Source organism: Eumetopias jubatus, unplaced genomic scaffold (genome assembly GCF_037043125.1).
Source record: "Eumetopias jubatus isolate StellerSeaLion01/CBP00866 unplaced genomic scaffold, mEumJub1_p1.0 scaffold_4, whole genome shotgun sequence".
Classification (NCBI taxonomy): Eukaryota; Metazoa; Chordata; class Mammalia; order Carnivora; family Otariidae; genus Eumetopias; species Eumetopias jubatus.
In genome coordinates this window covers 97,987,774-98,008,396 of record NW_028274810.1, presented here as the reverse complement: position 1 = coordinate 98,008,396, position 20,623 = coordinate 97,987,774, and the positions used below count along the sequence as shown (strand labels likewise).

General features: G+C 43.6%; 1 protein-coding gene across 3 annotated transcripts in view; it reads left to right on the top strand.

Annotated features, from left to right (window-relative positions):
• The window catches only part of VPS13D (vacuolar protein sorting 13 homolog D), a 243,374-nt gene that overhangs the window by 82,158 nt on the left and 140,593 nt on the right, over window positions 1–20,623 (top strand). For 2 of the 3 annotated variants that reach the window (XR_015768017.1, XM_028108375.2), the window contains exons 34-43: window positions 27–237; window positions 755–829; window positions 3,151–3,357; window positions 4,586–4,675; window positions 7,060–7,200; window positions 9,498–9,620; window positions 15,665–15,770; window positions 16,777–16,929; window positions 19,035–19,170; window positions 20,217–20,264. Coding sequence is in view for 2 of the 3 variants with exons in the window: in XM_028108375.2 (XP_027964176.2) it covers window positions 27–237; window positions 755–829; window positions 3,151–3,357; window positions 4,586–4,675; window positions 7,060–7,200; window positions 9,498–9,620; window positions 15,665–15,770; window positions 16,777–16,929; window positions 19,035–19,170; window positions 20,217–20,264 (1,290 nt within the window). In the remaining variant the exon portion in view is untranslated. The remainder of the gene's footprint in view (window positions 1–26; window positions 238–754; window positions 830–3,150; window positions 3,358–4,585; window positions 4,676–7,059; window positions 7,201–9,497; window positions 9,621–15,664; window positions 15,771–16,776; window positions 16,930–19,034; window positions 19,171–20,216; window positions 20,265–20,623) is intronic. The other variant, XM_028108376.2, reaches the window with a different exon arrangement.

Sequence of the window (20,623 nt, the reverse complement as noted above, 5' to 3'; positions counted from 1 at the left end):
AACTGCCGCCTTTTCAATTTTGTTAGATTCAGTTACAAGCCCTGGATATCAGACTCTCCTACAATGATGTTCAGCTGTTTCTTGCCATTGCAAAATCCATACCAGAGCAAGCTAATGCTGCAGCGCCGGACCCAGTGGCCTTGGAGACCAGCTCCATTAGCAGTTACCTTTCCGGCGCGTCTCGGGCTGGAGAGGAGATCAGAGAAGGGACAAGACATAGCCTAGATCCTGTCTTGGGTAGGTGTTGAACTGTGAAACCCACTCAGTCTGCCTAATAGCTCCCCTTCTGGTTCACTGTTAAGATTGTCTTTTGCACAATTAAATTGTTCAGAGTATAAGTGTATGCCATTAAGTGTAATTATACGTATGATGCTCTAATTTTAAAAATTTCAAGAACAAATACAACACCCCAAACCGACTGCTCTAGCTTACACTAGTTTTTCTTTTACCATTTCTTCCAGAGTTCTGTGGATAATGCTAAGGTTTAGTTTTAAACATTGAGTTTTCCTCCATTGTTATGTGGATAATACTAAATTTCAGTTTTAAACTTTTACAAACACAGTCACTATAGGGAAAAGACTCTTAAAAATTTCAGGGTGCACTTTGGTAAGTCTCCAGACCGGAGCCCATTTTTGCCTAGAGAAATGGAATGTTTTAGCCACAAGCTTCGGAATTTCTTTTTTTTTTTTTCCCTTTAATGAGTGGACTCATTTATGTAAAATTATTTATAAAAATTATGTACTTTTTTTTCTAGAGTTACAGCTGGCTAGACTGCAGGAGCTTGGATTCAGCATGGATGATTGTCGCAAAGCCCTTTTGGTGTGCCAAGGTAATTCGCTCAAGGGTTTCCATACCTGTTGTTCATCTTGATAATATGCTTGCTTCCCATTTCCCCCACTGCTCCCACAAGGGGACTTAGAGAGCCAGACTGTATTTTGAAGCCCCTCTGTGGTTTTCTGTGGGCTGACCGTGATCTTGGACTGGGCATAATGAGGAGCAGCAGTACTTCATAGTGGATAAGAACATGGGCTTTGGAGCCAATGCTTCTGGTCTTTACTGGGTTGCTTTTTGATTACTTATTAGTGACTTAGGTAAGTCACTTAGGCTCTCTGTACTAGTGCTTCCTTATCTGGGAAAGAGGATAAGAAGACTTCCCTTGGAGGTTTCATATAAATAGGCACCGTCTACAAAGCACTTTGGGAAAGTGTCTGGCACATGGCAGGTGCTCTGATGCTGTGAGCCAGTGTTGCTGGTGGCCCTGGTAATGGTGGTGATGCTGGTAGGCATGACCGCTGCACTCCCGTGTGCCTCATCCTGTGTTTTCTTGTGGAATCTTCATAGCCCTTCGAGGTGGGCATCATTAACCCTGCTTCAGGTAAGGAAACTGGCTCAGATAGGTTAAGTAAACTGGTCTGCGGTCACCAGTTAGTGAGGGGCTAAGATGGACTGAAAGCCAAGTCTGCCTGTGCTCTTTCTACCACCCACCTTCCTCTTTGTTGCCCTTTTTCTTAAAACAGGGAGATAAAGCAAAAGCTGTATTTTTTTCTAGTCTGTACTTATGTGTACATCTCTCTACTTCTTTACATTCTGTATATATCCGTACATACGTGTATACATATATACGTATAATATCGTGTATGTTGGCAGAGTGTACTGCAAATACAATCGTATAGCCTCTTTTACAATACAGTTTTATTGAATTACAATTGCAAATTTATTACAGTCTACTAATATCAGCATCTTCCCATGTCATTAAAATTATTTATAAATATTGAATTTTTTTACATTGACCTAATGATACATTTTAATTTAACTATTCTTTGTTTTTCATTCTTTAAATATACACAGTTCTGTAATAAATATTTTTTGGTATGAACTTCTGTCTGTATCTTTTAGTATTTCCTTGGTGGAGAGACTTAGAGTAGTATAAGCGTGTAGATATATTTTTCAGGCTTTTTACTCAACTTGACAAATCTTTTTCTAAAATGTACCAGGTTGAACTCCAACCAATTAGGTGTGAAAATGCTAGTCTTGCCACATGATTATTCACATTAACTATTACCTGTTTCCTTCTGAAAAAAAAATGCAAGCGGATCTAGTCATCTTGCATTCCTTAGCTTTGTTTTTACCGAGATGTCACTGTGTGTTAGTTTAATTAACTTAATACCCCTTAGTGTTTACATTTTCTATTCTTTTCTCTCTTTCTTTAACACAACATTTCTTTTTAATTTCTAAGAGTGTTTTTGACTTTTGGTAACTTTTCTTTCTTTTTTTTTTAATGGTAACTTTTATTTCTTTAGTAGCTAAGGTGTCACTCCATCAGTCACAAAAATGATAACAGCAACTAATATCAGTAGAGCCTTTGATATGTGCCAGGCTCTGCTCGTAGGAGAACTTTCCATGTACTTGTCTGTTTCCTCCTTGCAGCAGCCCTGTGAGTGTGTGTTGTTGGGCACAGACACCAAGTAGCTTGCCCAAGATCCAGCATCCTCTAGGTGCTGGAATCAGAAACCAGGCCATCTCCTTCTAGAGCGCATGCCCTTAACCACTTATCCCTGTGCCGTGTACTGGCCTCTAGTAATTTATAGATATGGGGTTGCATTGATTTCCTTTCCTTTATAGCTTTAGCAATCTGGTAGTGTTCAGGGGGCTGTTATTCTAACAGTTGTATTTTACGTACATGCCCTTCTCATTGCTCTTTGTTCTCGAGGAATTCCTGATTGGTGGGGAAGACAGGGTATGTACAGAGTAAGACATTTGAGAACAGTCACAAAGTTGCACATCAGTACATGCAAGATTACATACTTCCCTACCGAGTGACATCTAGAATTTGGACCCTGTCTCTTCCTCTCCTCTCTTCTCCTCCGACAGACGTCCTAGTAGAGGAGGGATGGCTCCTGGAGGCATTTGAACCAGAAGGGTGGTGAACTTGAGTGGAAGGTGTGCAAGGGGGCTTCGTTCTGTTTGCCTAGAAGTAGAATTTCTATCATTATGCTAGTTTTTTTCTTCTTTTTTAAGTCTAAGAGTAAGTACATCTGGGAGCAGGGTTCTCTTGGGCTGTCCAGTAGGTCCCTAAAAATGTTTCCTCTGTGAGCTGCTTGAGTAGCTGTGCAAACTGGCTGAATTGATCGCCTTTAAATTTTCTTGAAGGCCAACTGAAAAAGGCAGCAAGTTGGTTGTTTAAGAATGCCGAACCTCTGAAGTCTCTTGCCCTGGCTTCAAGTGGCCGCGAGAGCCAGGGGCCTGTGGCGGCGCAGCTGATCTCTGGAGTGGAGGTGAAAGCTGAGAGCGTGTGCATCTGCTTCATCGATGACTGCATGGACTGTGATGTCCCTCTGGCTGAGCTCACCTTTTCCCGTGAGTGTTTTCCTGATGTTCAGATTCGTCTTGAAGATTTGCAGTGATAACTGAGTTATTTGGGGCCCGTCTTGTGTGTATGTTTGTGTGTGTGTGAGATAGTCATGCTCCCCACTTAGCAGTATGGGTAAAATTTAGATAATGGTTTTACATCTGTTTTTCATTATTTGTATTTTAAAGAAATGTGTATTTATTTGCCATATGTGGCCTTCAGCCTCTAGTTTGGGAATAATAGACATTGTCATTGATGAAATTTCTGTTATATTAACAGCTCTAGCTAAATAATTCCTGATGTCTCCATTTTGTTTATTTTTTTATGAATCTAAAGACTACAGGGAGTCCTGTTATTAGAGGCATTTAAAAGATAAGCTCAGAAAATGCTCTGCCCTATGTATGTCTGAAAAGAAAGCACACAGAGTCTTACTAGAACATTCACCTCACAGTGTCCTCCGTAGGGCCCTGAGAGCTGTCCTTCAGTAGCAGGCGACGAGGGGACGAGGACCTCCTCCTCAGCAGTGTCATCGCAGGCAGTGTCAGATGGGGCTTCTGTGGAGAGTACGTGAAAAATCTCACCACTGGGTTTATATTTAATTTTCCGCTGTTTGACCTTGCCAGCCTCTTTTTCCTTCAAGGAAGATTCCGTCCCGGGGATTGAGTTGGGCCTTCTGTGCATGAGAGAGGCTTCCTTTTCTGTGTGCTTCAAGGCCCCACAAGGGCCACGTTGAGAGTAACAGCTGGAATTTTGACTGTCTTCTGCAGGGAATAATTACTTCTTATTTTTCTATAATAATCTTAAAATTTTGAGCTCATATTTGTCAGGACATAACTGCTCTTACCAATCTGCCTTCCAGTTTTCAGATATTCAGGGCGAAATATGTTTTTTATGTTCCTGCAGACTTGAGATACACAGAGACACGTGGGTGCCAGGGCTGGGCTAGGACGGGAAGGAGGCAGAGGGAGGCCTTTGCCTCAGGCATGACAGTGAAAGGGGTGCCAAGAAACTCAGAAATTAAGACAAATAACATTTTAACACAGTGTTTTTAAAAAAATCAGAATTCATGCAGAAAGCCCACAATGAACAAAATTTCAAGATTTTGCACGTGCTTTCCTGTGAGATCATCAGTATCAACTATGTTTCACGTCCGTCTCTTCACTAAGACTTAATCCAAGAAAGAAAGTTCTGGTTATTCTTGCCCTGCCGCTGCTGTAAGGTGTGCTTTCTTTGCAGGTCTGACTTTTCTGCAGCAGGCAAGAGCTAGCCCTGAAGGGTATGCCCACTTCACCCTCTCTGGAGATTATTACAACCGTGCTCTGTCAGGTCAGTACATAGGCATATGTGATTATGGGGCTTAAAAACCACACTTCAGTATTTGCCTGGGCCTCTTTCTACATAAATTTTATATGAGGGAAATGGGGTGGGTGGGACTGAGCAGGGAAAGGTGAAACACAAGTGACTGCCTGGGCACAAAAGACACAGATTTTTCTTTTCTCTAACATATATGTTGCAACTGAGTTATTTAAAAAGAAGTTTTCCTTGTTAATTTTTTTGATGCTGGAGGTTGGCTCATTCTAGAACATGGAATTGCTCAGGAGCAAAGGATCATTTGTCTGGCCCTGATAGAAGCTAGATTTCAAGGGAGATTTCTGACCATAAGCGTTTTACACTTTAAGCATCCTTCTTCCTCGCTGGACCTGTTTCATTAGAAGCATCCTGAGCCAGTGATAATGTATAATCTGCCGTACCCTACTCCCTCAAGCAAAACATTGTTGATCAGAGCAGGTGATTCTTCTGGAGACATAGAACCTGGATAATACTGCAAAGCTTTTTCAGGTTTCTTTCCATCCACTGGGAGGATCAAGGTAAGGGCCCATACACATGGACATTCAGGCGGTGTGGTAAACCAGGGCTGAGCAGTTTGAGTGTGAAGTTCTCTGTCTTAAGAGAGTTCTTAGTAGGTGTGGACAAAGTAGAGTTGCACAACCTAAGGCTTAGGCCTCAGAGCAACCGGTCTCTCTCGTTTCATTGGAGAATGAAGCATCATTAATTGTGCCGGTGCTGCCGATGGTTCTAGAGTACGTGTCGCATTTACTTTTGTATGTGAGTTAGCATTTTCCTCTCCGTGTTCTGGATTCACTTTCTAAGAGTGGTAGCCCTCTGATTGCCTAACCGTTCAGCATGTTTATAACTTTAGAATACTGACCCAAGTCTTACAAGTTGAGAGAGACTCTTACAGGGCATATGGAAGCCATTTTTCTGAGAATCATATATTTTCCCAGAGCAAATCTTGCTTAGTTTTAAAGTTGTGTGAACACATTCAGGTCACTAAGTGCCAAATGGTGCGAGGAGACAAATGTACCTACTTGATGCTACATATTGGATTGGATTTCTGTTGGTCAATCACCTGATCTGTGGCTGATGGAGTATAGTTAGAAAACTGTTAAAAATTAACTGTCTTGAAAAGTTGAGTCTTTAAAACCACAGGGAGGTACCATTTTTCTCATCCAGCAGACTGGCAAAAATTAAGTGTGACCCTGCTGTGAGCCACAGAACTCTAACTTGTAGCCACTAGAATTGGAAGTTGGTGCAACCACTTTGGAAAACAATCTGACGTGTAGCAAGGTTGAGTATAAGCATTACACTCCTTCTAGGTCTGTACCCCAGAGATTGTCTGGCCCACGCGTGCTCGGAAACAAGTCCAAGACTGTGGTGGTGTTCCTCCTCATGGCCATAAAGCTGTGGCCTCAAGGGAATGTTTCGCAGAAGTAGAATGAGTACATAGATTGTGGTGTATCCATAAGTGGATTACAATTCACTGGGAGAATAAGTGTGCCGCAGCTACATGGCAGCGATGTGAGTGAATCTCAGAGGCACGCTGTTGGGCAAAAATAGAAACTTGCAGAAGAACGCGTATGGCTGGATTCCATTTATGTAGAGATCCCCAGTAGGACGGACTCACCAGCATGTTCTGAAGAAATGCATGTATGTGGTAAAACTATAAAGAAGAGCGAGGAAATGATTAAAGCTGCAAACTAATGTTTACTTGGGGTTGGGTGGGAGAGGGTTGGTGGGAAGGGGGCCTGACACGGGAGAGTGGCACTCAGGGGCTTCAAAGGGACTTTTAATTTTCTATTTCTTAAGCTGAATAGTGGCTGCGTGAGTGCTTGTAGTAATTTTATTCTTTAAACCACACATAGACGTTGTTTTCGTACCTTTTGTACATATGACACTTTAAGGTCAGAAATTTGAAAAACTTAAGTTAATGAATATCCAATTATGCTGTATCTATTTATTCAATCAGTGGATTCTTGATGTAAGCAGGAGAATCAAATTTAAGGGTTACTTCAGCCACTGATAGTACTTTTGCATCCTGAGTCTGAGACTCCTTTTTCTATCTTGAGGGGATCAAAAGCAGGTCCTGCCTGCACTTTAAGAGAGAGGGCACATATGCTCTGTGCCCTTCTTCCTCCCACCTCTGGAAGACCATGCGGGGCATGTGTCTGTCCTTCCATTCACATCCTCTAGACAGCACAGACACCTGTAGGGTGACCTGTAGCTGAAGAGGGTGCTTTCATTGTGAAATCACATTGGGAATAGAAAGCTGTTAAGCTATAGTTTGTCCTTGCTGAGCATTTCTGAACAGTGTTCCCCTATAAACTCTTGATATCTGCTTAACAGATGTCTTATTTCCTGTGTTCTCTTAGGCTGGGAGCCGTTTATTGAGCCATGGCCATGCTCTGTATCCTGGCAACAGCAGGCAGCTAGTCGTCTCCACCCTCCCCGACTGAAGCTGGAAGCCAAGGCCAAACCCCGTTTGGATATCAACATCACCTCTGTGCTAATTGGTGAGTGGAAGGTTGTCTCTAGAAGATCGGTACCTTTCTGTACATAAGTCCCTTGTCTAGAAGACTGTTAATCCTGGTTTAGCAAATATCTGGGCCACACTGGACATCACTTACTCATCGAGGCTGCTTTCCTGATAAACCCTAACCTAGCTTCATGGTTCTTTTCAGCCCATTGCTCCAGAGTTGGCATCCCTTATTAATGCTGTCAGTGATCAAACAAGAGCTCAGACTATTTGGGAAACATAACTCTCTCTCTATTTGGGATGAACTCTCTCCCTGATGATGCTTGGTCACAGGTTTTTCTTAAATGTCCTAGGAGTGAGTTTAGATTCACTTCTTTTGGGCTACTCACACACAGAATAATTCTTAAAAGGTATAGTCTTGACATTGTCTTTATAGTAGGATAAGTGGCTGTACTGTGTCCCATCAGGTTATCATGTTGACCTGACTCTGAAAATCACTGGGTTGAAGGGTTGCCAAGCTAACAATGCGTGTTCTGAACGTTTCTTTGAAAACTTTGAAATGTATGTTCCCTGATTTGATGTAGCGAGTCAGAACCACCCTATGCCTGTATTTATGTCATCTAAGAGAAGAGTAATGTTATCATGCAATCATGTATTGCCTACCTTTGCTATGAAAACCCACACTCACTGTTTGAATTATTGATCTACATGATCTGATTTTTGATAATACTGTAGTTATCTGAGTGATAACAGTCCTATTGCACATCTGTGAACTTTCTTCAGTGCGTGTGATCGAGGCTCGTAGGATATCCATTGGCTTATTCCATGTCAGAATGAGATAAAAAGAATGTATAGTGAAATGAGACCATAAGTTTATTGATCCCCAAATTATAAAACCACCGTTTTACATTATCAGATTTCATTCAGTAAATTTTCCCGGATAATTGATCTGACGACCCTTCTGTACTGTATTATTTTGATCCTATGTCATTTCTTCTATAATGTGTTCATCTGGAAATTTAGATAAAGTTTAGGGTAGTGTTTTAGAAAGCTACAATAAACAAGAACTTACTTCCAGCAGAAGAATTTTATTGATATTTCTGATGAGCATCTGTCTATTTAAAAATGGCTTCCAAAAGGCATTCTTGTCTCTGGTAAAGCTGTTGTTTTTTTCACCTCTAATTCCTTATTCCTAATACTGTGCTGAAACCCAGAAATGTTACTGTGACCTCTTAGTATTTAAGTAAATCTTATATATAGCCAACTATTGTAAATGAAAACCAGAAACCAATAATTGCTGTTCTAAAAAATATCATACCTTAATTAGTGGAAAAGGTCTTTATCCAGGGGTGGTACATCATAATTATTTTGTTAACCTGCCCTTCCCATTATATTTCTCCTCTCAAAACCGTAAATAAAATCACTCCTGGAGAATTGTCAGCTAGATTTCAGCTTCCCAAGATTGGTGTTTTTTTGTTTGTTTGTTTTTTAAACAGCTTCCTCACTGGTTTTTCTCAAAATGATGTCCCTTATTATGACATAGCATATGCTTCACAAACTAATTCTCTTTTCTAGACTGCTTTGCTATGTCCCTACCCCAGTATGTTGGGCCAGAGTCACACCAAGGTATTCAGTGTTTTCTAAAAGTACTGTGTACTTTCACGTCTTTAAAATCTTTGTAGAGGCGCCTGGGTGGCTCAGTTGTTAAGCAACTGCCTTCGGCTCAGGCAGTTGCAACAGCCCTGCATTGGGCTCCCTGCTCTGCGGGAAGACTGCTGGTCTCCCTCTCCCATTCCCCCTGCTTGTGTTCCCTCTCTCGCTGTGTCTCTCTGTCAATTAAATAAAATCTTTAAAAATAAAATAAATAATAAAATAAAATATTTGTATATGCTGTTCTCTTGGCCTGGGATGTCCCCACACCCCTAATCCCATTGGTAGGTAAACTCCTGATCTCTAACCTCTGCTCATTCCTCACGACCCAGAACAAAGGTCCCTACACCTCTGAAGATTCCTGTGGATCTTGGTGTGTACTGTGCCACTTCTGCCAAAGCAGAATAAATCTTCCCCTGTTCTGTGCCCCTGTAGAATTTTATTTATGTCCTTGTTTTAGCTCCTTCCACATTTTGGTTTTGTGGTGATGGTTGTTTGGCTAACATTGATTTCTTCCAGGGGAGCCTGAGTTCTCCAGTGGACAGACTTTCTGAGAACCTAGCATAGTGCCTAGCACACAGTTAGGCATTCAACAAATCTTGTTTTGCTGAATAGAAATTATTTGACTTGAACCCTCAACCTTTTCTATTTCCATACTTAATATCTTTGGGGAATTCTTTCTAGACCAGTATGTAAGTACCAAGGAATCGTGGATGGCAGATTATTGTAAACAGGAAAAGGAGATAGATTCAACCACATCAGAAGACTGGATGGGCTCTTCAGTGGATCCTCCGTGCTTTGGACAAAGTAAGATTTTTCTCTACACGTCTGAGTAAATCACTGTTGACCAACACGGTCATGTTTCATTGAGAAATCCAAATAGAATCATCATTTTCTGTGAAAAAACCTACAGGAAATTCTGACTGTCTTCTATAGTTCTGTTTTAATCTTTGCAGGAGACATTTTTCTGGCACAAAATACTGAACTTTTAATATGGGCTTCAATTCCACCTTTGTGGGAGAGAAAAGATCTGTGATACGCAATTTTCTAAATTCTGGTAACATTGCATATGAGCTGGTGTGCCTGAAACACATCAAGATCAGCCACTGGTCAGTGTGTTTAACTTGGCAAAACTTTCCAGTTGATTTGGACTTTTGGACTGGATTTTAAAAACTATCTTTTCAGTTTTCCAAGTCTAGAGGTACAGAGTTTGGATATATTCTTGAAGGGAGGGCAGGCAGGATCCCATATGGAAGAAATTGTGAAAAGGAGGGCTCCGTATTGTTCATAAAGTAGGAAAGAATTGAATACCCAGCCTTTTGAAGACTAAGCAGTCCGTTTGTTCTCTGTTAACGATGTTTTCTTTCCTTATTTAATGCCTCACCATGGAGCTCTGGTTCCCTTAGAGCTGGGGAGATTGTGGCGGCCAACCGCGTGGTCCTTCGTTGTTCCATAAGCCATTGTCCTCCAAATTCAACTCAGCCCCAACTCTTTCAGTGTGGTTTCTTTGGGGAGTCCTGGCTGGACTTCACATAGCTCATGAATGCCTAAATATTCCATCTGGTCTGCAAACATGTCACGGGGAAGATGGATTTTCTTAGTTTGTGAAGTATTTGAACGGGTTTGTCTCTCCTCAGGGTGTAGAAGTGGACTCTCTGCCTTGTACTTCTGGAAGGAGGGACAAGGAAATGTCAGCTATATTTGCTCTCTGTATTCCCCAGTTGTTACTTCTGAGTCTCAAGGTCATTGCTTAGGAGCCAGGGCTGTTCAGATATCATCAGCTTCATTCTGGCTCCTGTAACCTTCCCAATTTGTGTGTAAAAAGAATGTAACAGTCTACCCAGAGGACTCTAAACAATCTTTGTAATATGTAATGTGTCCTAGAGAGTATGTTTCGGAAATTATTATTCATACAAGGGGATCTTAAATCCAGATGCAGTGTAAACACGAGGAAGGCCCAATTTCAGGAATCCAATGAAGGATTTTCTTTTGTCTCTACCCCTCTACCTTAAAAAAAAAAAAACAAACAAACAAAACTTTCTCTTCTTTCTTTGTAGTTAATAAGCTGCCTTCTCTGTGTTAAACGCCGGTGTGAAATTAAAGCTGGATTTTTATTTACTGACAGATTTTTATGGTTACTTAGGCTTGCAAAAGTAAATCTTTTTAATTAGACAGTAAGTGAGTATACCTGAATTTCCAAACCTTTTTTCCTACTGGACGTTCCTGGGTGGTACCACGTGTAGCAAATGGGATTGTATTCTTTTAACAGGTCTACTAAATTAATTGTGGGGAATTTGTCTTGAAAGTTTGTAGACTTGAACCTTGTTGAACAGATCACACCTTTCAGGTCCTCCTATTCATGAACATTTAGTTACATCCCTCCCATCCCCCCGCCCCCCAAATTTGTACATTTCATTCAGGCCAGCTTCAAAATGAGCCCTTGAAATAGAGATTCTTAAAATGAAATTCAGCCTAAGGGAGTTGCTGATTTCTCACCGTTTCTTTAGCAGGGGAAAGAAAACAGTGGCCTCGTTTTTTACATCATTGTTGGCTTTGTTCAGTAAGGGCTGCGATTCTGCAGGTCGACCTGGATGGCATGGCCTCTTATGCAGTTTGTTAGTTTGGTATTCAAAGGACATTTGATGGAGATATCAAATGTAAACATTCTAAAACCTTCCATGTTTAACTTATAGTATAAGTAATACTATGCGGTAACTCCTTGGTGGAGACTGTTTACACTTGGAATGCAGACTCACTCTTTCCCTTGAAATTTTGGGACCCTGGGGGATTAGCACGCCACCGGCACTGCCTTTTCCGAGTCGGAACAGAGCAGCTGCCACCTGGTCTCGGTAACTTTTCCACGCCGTTGAAGAGCATACACGCTTTAAGTGAAAAAGCCTCACAAGACTTGTCATTCCGTTAAAGAGAATGTAGACAATGTTTTCTTTCCCCCGTTGAGGAAAACAGGAGCGTGCTACTGTGACACATCCTCCACAGTAAAAGCTAGCATAAAAATGTCTCGCTCGCTTTGTCATGTACTTTCTTAGCTCCTAGCAGTCACTGACCAGAATGATCCTGAAACTGCATGTTGCTTGCTATTTTTGTAATGTACTCTCGTTGTGCTTGTGTTTTGGAGATGAGTCTTCTTATTCACCATGTTTATTCTTACCCTCTAACTTTGTCTCTCCTGTCTACCAGGCCTCCCTCTTGTCTACCTTAGAACTAGGAGCACAGCCAGTCTGACTAACCTAGAGCACCAGATCTATGCTAGAGGTACAGTACAGCCGGAAGCAAGGGCTTGTTTTCTTTCCTGTTTGAAGAACTGCCTTGTACATCAATTTTCTGTGAATGGGAGCTGAATGGGATACCCCAGGTTTGAGTACTGAGAGCACTTCCAGCTGATGAATATGACGCCTTATATCAGGAGCAGGCCATGTGCCGCGTCTTCCGTCCACCCTCACCCTTGGAGGGTGTGGAGCCAGCTCCACAGTGTATGGGGCAGAAATACCGAGCATTGGAGGGTTTCTCATTTTGAAAAGTGAGGAAATGGAGCAGAGCATCCTCCGTCAGGCAGTGCTGCAGGTCTTTGTTTATAGAATCCTCAGTGAACGCTTATTCTTATGGCAATGCAAGGGGCTCTGCAGAGTAGACGTTATCATGATCAGGAATCGAGTGAAGAAAAAATTTACCAGTAAATATTTGCTTAGAGACAAACCTTGATTTCTTCAGCTATAAATTGAAGTGCTTCAGAGACAGAAAATAAAATGTGCCCTATTTCTGTCTCTGACCTTTGAAGTAAATATGATAGGCAACACTGTAAACCTCCAGGAATGGGAATGCCACGATGTTCATCCCTGTAGTTGTTTGAGGAGTAGGATTTAATTGGCATATGTCTGTACTTGGCTAACACCAGGTCCTGCCAGGGTCGTGATATATTTTGTAAAAAAAGACCGTTTGAGCTTCCTCTATCAGGGGTTCAGACTAGGGGTGTTCACGCATGGGGGGCAGGACAGGGGTTTTTCCTGCAAGGTTTTACCGAGATGGATGTGTAGGGGAGGGTTCACAAAGGAAGCCCATGATTGAATCTTCATTTATTAACGGATTTAGACGCTCAGCTTTTCTACATCTGTTATTTCATCTTTTGGGCTAAGCAGCCTGGGCACCTTAGCTGATGAGGGAGACAAAGTAATTTGCCTTCATGCACATGACCAGCTGATAGCAGGCCTGGGACTTTAATCTATTTCTTATGATTTACAAACCAGGTCCTTTCTGATAGACTGGACGCTTCTATAGCATGAAAACTTACACTGTTTATAAGGGCCACATTGCTCTGTGCAACAAGTCCAGCAGGCTAGAAATTTCCTCAGCCACGTGAAGCCCGAGTTGGACATGAGGAGCCTTAGGTTCTCTAAGCCTATGACAGAGTGAAGTCTGGTCACTCGAGGCAGATTTTCTGGGGCCACCAGGGAATACTGCTCTCTTGGATGGACTTGGGAATGTGGTTCTCTGGTGCTGTGCCAAAGACAAGTACACAGTTGATTTGGACCCTAGTGCAGGAGATGTCGGCTTTGGATTTGTGAGCACTCCATGTTATTTATTCTCAGCGAAGTGGGCTGCTGAAGTCTGTGCTGGTGTGTGTAATCAGCACAGGAAGCTTGGGGACCAAAGCCGTGTGCCTACCCTGACTGCTTCATTCCACAGCAACATGCTTGTGACTGTCTTTATATGGGTTCTTAGCACTTTCTTCTGTATTACGGTGTGATCAAAGCCATTTGCCACCTGTTCTTTTTAAATCTAATTTGCAAATGGAAACTTACAGTCTGGCTCACAGTGGGATATGAAAGCACATCTGGCTTCTTTCCCTCCTGGGTCCTTTATCTGCTGTAGTAAAGCAGCTCTCTCCTGCACTCCTGGAGAGGGAGGTGCCTTTCAAGGTGGCACAGTAAGTGCTGTTTACCCCGCAGACAGCTCTTAAATCTTTTACTCCCCCTCTGCTCTTGTCACCAGCCTCACAGCTACTCCTTAATTTTGTACTTGATGTCATTTTTTTTTTTTTTTTAAAGCCAACCTTGGGAACTAAGTGACGCCATTGGCATGAGAAATGGGTGTATTCTAGGTGGTTATCTAGGAGATATTCTAGGAGATTATCGTCGGAAGTATGTGGGGTGTTTCTAAAGACTAATCACAGAATTGTAGGGACACACTGCAGACCATTTGTTTATTTATTGGATTACTGTTTCTCAGACTCCATTCAGCCACTGTCCTTACCAAAATAGAACTTGCCTTAGCTTTTTTTTTTTTTTAAAGATTTTATTTATTTATTTATTTGACACAGAGAGAGACACAGCGAGAGAGGGAACACAAGCAGGGGGAGTGGGAGAGGGAGAAGCAGGCTTCCCGCCGAGCAGGGATCCCAATGTGGGGCTCGATCCCAGGACTCTGGGACCATGACCTGAGCCGAAGGCAGATGCCTAACGACTGAGCCACCCAGGCGCCCCTTTGCAGCGTTTTATAGTACAGACTTCTGAAAACTTTAGAAGACACAAAGGAGAAGAAAAAAAAGTGATTACTTTGTAAAAGGCAGTAGCGATTACTGACTTTATGACCCTGGCCCAGGCCCTATTCTAGTGGTGGGAGAAGGCAGGTTCTGCTGCTTGTTTTGCTGGAAACTTGTGGACCTGTAAGGGGCATTTAATTTTGCTCTGGTGTTCTCAGTGGGCAGGTGCGGTCACCTCGAGATGGCATTTTCCGCAGCCGCAGACCATGTGCGTCCCGGTCTTTCTCAGGCTGTCTTTGTGCTTTAAAGCTGGGTGCGCAGGAAGAGTGGGCCATGTCCCCTTCTCTCGGTAGAGCCCGCTCGGCGTGAGCACGTGGCTGAGGCCTTGGTGGTTCCTGCCACCACCTCCCACTTTGTCTCAGTGCCACCACGACCCACCGACCCACCGACCGGGAGAGGAGGCACAGGCCCTTGCTAAGGGGAGCCGAGCCTGTCCCCTCGGCATGCCCATGCCGGTCCAGGCCAGACCACACGGCAGGGCAGTAGTGCCCGCAGAAGGATCTCGGCAGCCTGGGCGCTGGAAAGCCATTTCTGGCCACATGGACTCTCACTTCTCTCTGTTTACAGTCAGGTCTCTGGAACTTGGGTCCTTACAGTTTTGGATGGATCAGTATTTCTTTCCAGTTTCCCTGCTTAGAAGCTATTTTTGTGAAAAGAAACCATACTTTATGCTCCTTTTGCAGTCTCCTCAGTGCCTACCTAATAGCAGACGGTGGTGGTATCGATGTAAAAAAATGAGCTAAAATTTCATTTAAAAAGTTTTGGGATAGTGTATTTCTGATCTTCCAGGGAGGGGGGGGGGAAACTATTGGTTTAAAAGAATAGAAAAGAATGTTTTTTGTTAAAAGATGTGTAGTATGACTGAAGTGTAGCTTTTATAGAAAGGGAATCATCTTGGACAAAGTTGGAATAAGTATGTGTGCTGTATCTTGCTACAGTTTGGGTCACTCACTGAGAATATATTCCTTGGGACTCGTGGGGCTCCATTTCTCTGTCTTGATTCCAGCCCTTGCCTTCTCCTGAGTTAAGGCCCACGCAAGTCGTGGGAGGATTGGGGGCTGGGAATTGTCCCCCATCACAGCCAGTTGTTGGGGGGACCATCACCACATAGCAGGCAGCAGAGGACACGGAGATCCCGTGTGTCCCATCGACACACCAGTGGTGGCTCCACGTCTGTGGCTGCCACCGTCCACCGCTTTGCATGAGAGACAGGGGCACCGCGTGCAGGTCTGGGGAGGGTCTCTGCTTCCCAGATAGAGGCCTGCGCTAACAGCCTTCCTCTGTTTGCCCATAGCAGAGGTGAAGACCCCCAAGCGCCGGCAGCCATTTGTCCCTTTTGCTCTGAGGAACCACACAGGCTGCACTTTGTGGTTTGCCACCCTGACCACCACGCCCACCAGGTAAGGCCCACAGAGTGTGCCCCCCTGAGCCGTTTCTGCCACCAAAGGCTATGCAGTACCAACCCAGCAGCGCAAGGTGGGCCCCTTCTGGAAGCTCTTAGGATTGTATTTGAATCGATAACTTGCTGACTTGCTGAAATTAATGACGGAGTTGGAACCTGTAGCTGGAGAAGCAGGTCCCGAATCTGAAATATCCAAATTATGACCCCAACCCTGGTACACACTATGTTTAAGGTAAAAGTCAAGCAAATTAAGGATGCGAGTAGGAAGTGGGAAGGAAAAGCCATCTCGTCTTTTCTCCTCAGTCCCCACCCCCTTTTAAAAGAAGCTGAATGTGGTTATTAAACCAAATATCCTGTGTTTTTCTTCCAAGACGGCTTTGAAAACACCTCCCATATTCCCCTCTTCCAAACGGAAAACAATTCACCCCAGATGGAAGTGGGTGGAGCTTGGAGAACAAAAGAGAGTTTACCTGGGCCTAGTGAGGATGTTCTCTACCAGCTTCCTGCCCATGTAGACCTTGGCTCTCCCTTCCAAATACATGCTGATCTTTCCCTTTAGGGGGAATGAGGTGCATGAAGTAAATAACAGAATTGGCCAATTCGAAGCCACCTTTCTCCTGCCATCACTAAGTATGGTAGTGCTCCCAAGGAGATGTTTGTTTTTCAGAAGTGCTTTAGGTCTGTTACATTCCAGATGGTCACTTAAAAACTACTTTTGAAACTCATGACTGAGTTTACATGTCCCGCTACGTACTGGACTCTTGCTGGAGGTACATGGCGGTGCGGTGATCACTTTCAGCTGTTTCTAAAGGTTCACCAATGCTGCGATTGTCACAAAGATAGTGGCAGTTCCTGACCTTTTAGGTCATCCAGGGAGCCGGGCTCTCTGGGCTGCTTCTGTGGATCAAGCTCCAGGAGGGTTTCTGCCCCCAGCCCCGAGCTCTGGGTGAGAGGGAGTTGAGAGAGAAAGATGGACAAGCTGGTATTGTCTGATTTGTTTCCAGGGCTGCGCTGTCCCACAGTGGGAGTCCGGGGCTCGTTCCAGAAGGCAATGGCACATTTCTTGATGATGCTCACAATGTTAGTGAATGGCGGGAAGTCCTCACGGGGGAAGAGATTCCCTTTGAATTTGAAGCAAGAGGAAAGCTTAGACACAGGTAAAGTGTGGTTCTTTTCCTCTCCCCAAAATATACTGTATAGATCTCTGTGTTAGAGACATAGAGATTGTCTAGAAGGATTGTCCCGAGTTTTTTTGCCTTTTCACTTGCCTTTATTAATGATTTTAATGTTTCATTTTTTTTTAAAAGGTATTTTGAAAACCAATGTTTCCTTTCGCTATTTTGGAAATACACTTCTTTCCGTTAATTATCCCCTTAATGGACATGAGAGGTGATGGCCAGTGTGTTGCCCATGATTTGGTTGAGGCATAGGCGGGTGACAACACTCAAGTTCATTGTCTCCTCTCTGAGCCTGGTTTTCACGATGCAGTGGTGACAGGGTTTCTCGTGTGTTTTTACTTTTTTTTAATTGTAGCATGGTTGACACACAAGGTTACATTAGTTTCAGGTGTACACCATAGCGATTCGAGCACATTATCCGGTGCTTGCCACAAGTGTGACTTGTGAGTACCATCTGTCACCATGTGGCATTATTAAAATGCCACCGCCTGTATTCCCTGGGCTGTACCTTTTCTCCTCATGACTTGTTTGTCCCATAACTGGAATGACAAGCTATTCTTAAAAGGTCATCAAAGCATGTTGATTTCGGTTTTTAGATACGTGTGTGCCACATAGCACTTTGAGCAAGCAGGTGGTTTTGGGAAGCAGGGCCAGGAATGATAAGAAATTCTGATCTAAGGAGGATAGCACTGACTCATCGAGGGAGACCGCTGGCCCGTGCGCTGTTGACACAGCCAGCCAGCGGTGTGGAAAAAACATGAAAGAAGGTTCTGTCTGGCTACTGAGAGGTCATAAAATGTCCTTTTATTTGCAAACACGTTTAAGGGGAAGGGCTATCCAGTGGATAGTGAATAGGTTAAGATTTTAGCATTTGAGCCTCATATCCATTGTCAAGCCGAGCTGAAATCGAAGACCCCGGCTTCGGCCTTCTGTGCTCTGATGCTTTCATGGAGCTTGAAGTCTTTGTGTGCAAACGTGCGCCCGAGTGAAACAGTTCTTCCTTGTGCACAGCCTGTACCAGCACACATTATTCTCTCGGCGCCGGGGTTCCTTTCTTGTACCCCCCCTGGCCCCGCCCCCATGACTGCACAGGAAAGATTGAGTTTATAAAATCACCGTGCCGGACACACGTACCTGGAAGCCACGGTAGAATTTCCAGGGATGAGTGGTGGGCGTGTTCCTGTTCCACAGAGTTCCTGGAGAAGCTAATTATAGAACGCTGACTGTATTTCTTCATCAGCTCTGCCTCCGTTGTGTCAGAAGGGGTTTGACCTCTTTGTCATTTCCGCTTTGGCGTACATGTCTGGTAACCCATTTCAAGTCCCACTGTTCTGCTTGAATTCATCAAAATAAATGCCTCCTCTGGCTTTTCCCTCTTTGGCACACTGTACCCCACTCCCTGCCTCCCTCTCCCTTTCCTGTTAGCTTCAAATCCAGTTCCCCATTTCAGGCTTCTGGCTTGAATTAGGCAAAATCTAAAATAGAATTAAATGTGCAATTTCCTCCTGTTCCTCCTGTTCTGCCCACTGCCTTCTGCTCCAATTTCAGCCGAGCACTTTAGCCCTGAAACTCTCAGGGCTCCGTCTCTCATAACCTGTCTGTAGTCTTGTAGGACCAAAGCCAAACAACAAAATGTGGTTCTGAGAGAAGTAAGATATTCAACAAGGGAACCAAGGACAAAATGTCATTTTATGCATTTCCGAGAGTATGGTTTTATGATGAAATTGCTGGTACAACAGTTTTACTAGCCCACTGGAATAGTTCTAGCTGACGTCATGATTTTATAGAGGTGGGCGTGGGGGTGGGGATGGGGGAAGGACCTGGGCTTGTGCACAGGATTTGCAGTTTGTACACAGGGAGGGTAAATGCCACTCTTGCTCAGGCTTTACAGATCTTGCACGTTTGTTTTAAGTATAACACCCAGTTAAAATATTCTCCTGATTTTTCTTGCATTAGGTAATCACCAAAAGGCTTAGCCAACTGGGTTTTTATGTTGTTATATAGCAAATCAGATTTGACTCTTTGCTTCTACTTTCCCTTTTTAAGATCGTGCTTAATGTCCTTTCCCATGTTCTGCCTCATAGACACACCCATGACCTCCGGATTCATCAGCTGCAAGTGAGAGTAAATGGCTGGGAGCAAGTGAGCCCAGTGTCTGTGGATAAAGTTGGGACATTTTTCCGCTATGCGGCACCGGATAAGAACTCATCTTCCTCTACGGTGTGTGGTTGTCGAATGGGGGTTTAGTGGCACGATCGTGCCCCTTATGTCAGATAGTCAGATGCTTAAGCCTGTAACCTCGCTCGAGTGAAATTTTCTTGTTCCTCATTTCCCCTAGCTCTGAGAAGACATAAGATTATTTGGGGTCAGTCATAGACATTCGTAGTTGATATGTAGATAACCCGCCAATGGTTAATGTCAGTAGAAAAACAAGATCTAAAGTTAGTGTGAACACATACTACCGCACCTGTGTAGACCCATTTCATACTCAGTTGCCCCAGCTGGCAGTTTATTAATCTGCCAAACGTGTATTGGCTGTTTCCACATATTGTTATGCTTCCTTTTTATAGATAGGATCTTCTTCACATTTCTTATAATGCTGTTCCTTGATCCTTCTATCTCTGTGTCTCCAAATTCTCCTTCCTGGTATAAAGACCGATGTCCACTGTTACTCATTTTCCGATCACACCCTCGCCCTAACGTTACCCCAGCCTGCAGTGTTAGGGGTTGGGGGGCAGCCTGGGGAGTGATGCAGGCGGCCTCCCTGTCGGGAACCTGCAGGTGGAGGGCATCCTGGCTGGTGTAGCTGCCATGGGTGCTCTTGCTCAGCACTCAGTCATACTTTGTAGGACAACTGCAGTCCTTTCTGGGGAGCCAGTGATGAGTAGGAAAGTGCAGATTTGCAAAGACATCATAGCTTCCCTTTTGCTCCCTTTATTCATGAAAAATACTCTTGGAGAACACTGTTCCTCCCACTTCTCTTGTGCGCCAAGGGAATTTTGTCGTGAAGGGACTGACTCCCCCAGAGATACCTTTCTGTTGTGTTGATGTGTCCTGGAGAAATTCTGTGTATGTGGAATGGTTGAAAAATAAGTATTACTTTTCCCATATCCTCTAAGATAAGATGTTTTCTTTTCATGGTAGACCATACTTTTCTATGATTATTTATAAATCCCACCCTTTCAAGCAAATTACATTGTCATTGAATTTAATGAGGTCCGTAATCTTAGGTCTGTGCTGACTCTGCCTTCTGGACTCTTTCTTAGATTGGCAGCCCAAGCAGCAGAATGAATATTATTCATCCCCAAGTTTATGTGAGTATGGTTTTCCTGCGTCACTGCATTTACTGAGTATATACACTGCGTTTGAACCGTACATAGACGTCCTGGTGATCACAGGACTGTATGACCTGAATGTGATTGGAATTAATCTTTGTCCTTTCCTATTAACGATTACCTTCCTTTTAAAAGAACTTTCAAGGAAATGTTTTCACTAACTTGGTATGTTAGACTGAGTGTTACAGGGGAGGAGGAGAAAATGCAAATGTTGTGGTCTAAGGCTCCTTTCTCCTCTTCCCTTTTTCTTTTTTTAAGAGAGAGCACGAGCATGTGCATGTGTGTGTGTGTGGGGGCGGGGAGTGGTGGAGTGGAGAGGGAGAGAGAGAATCTTAAGC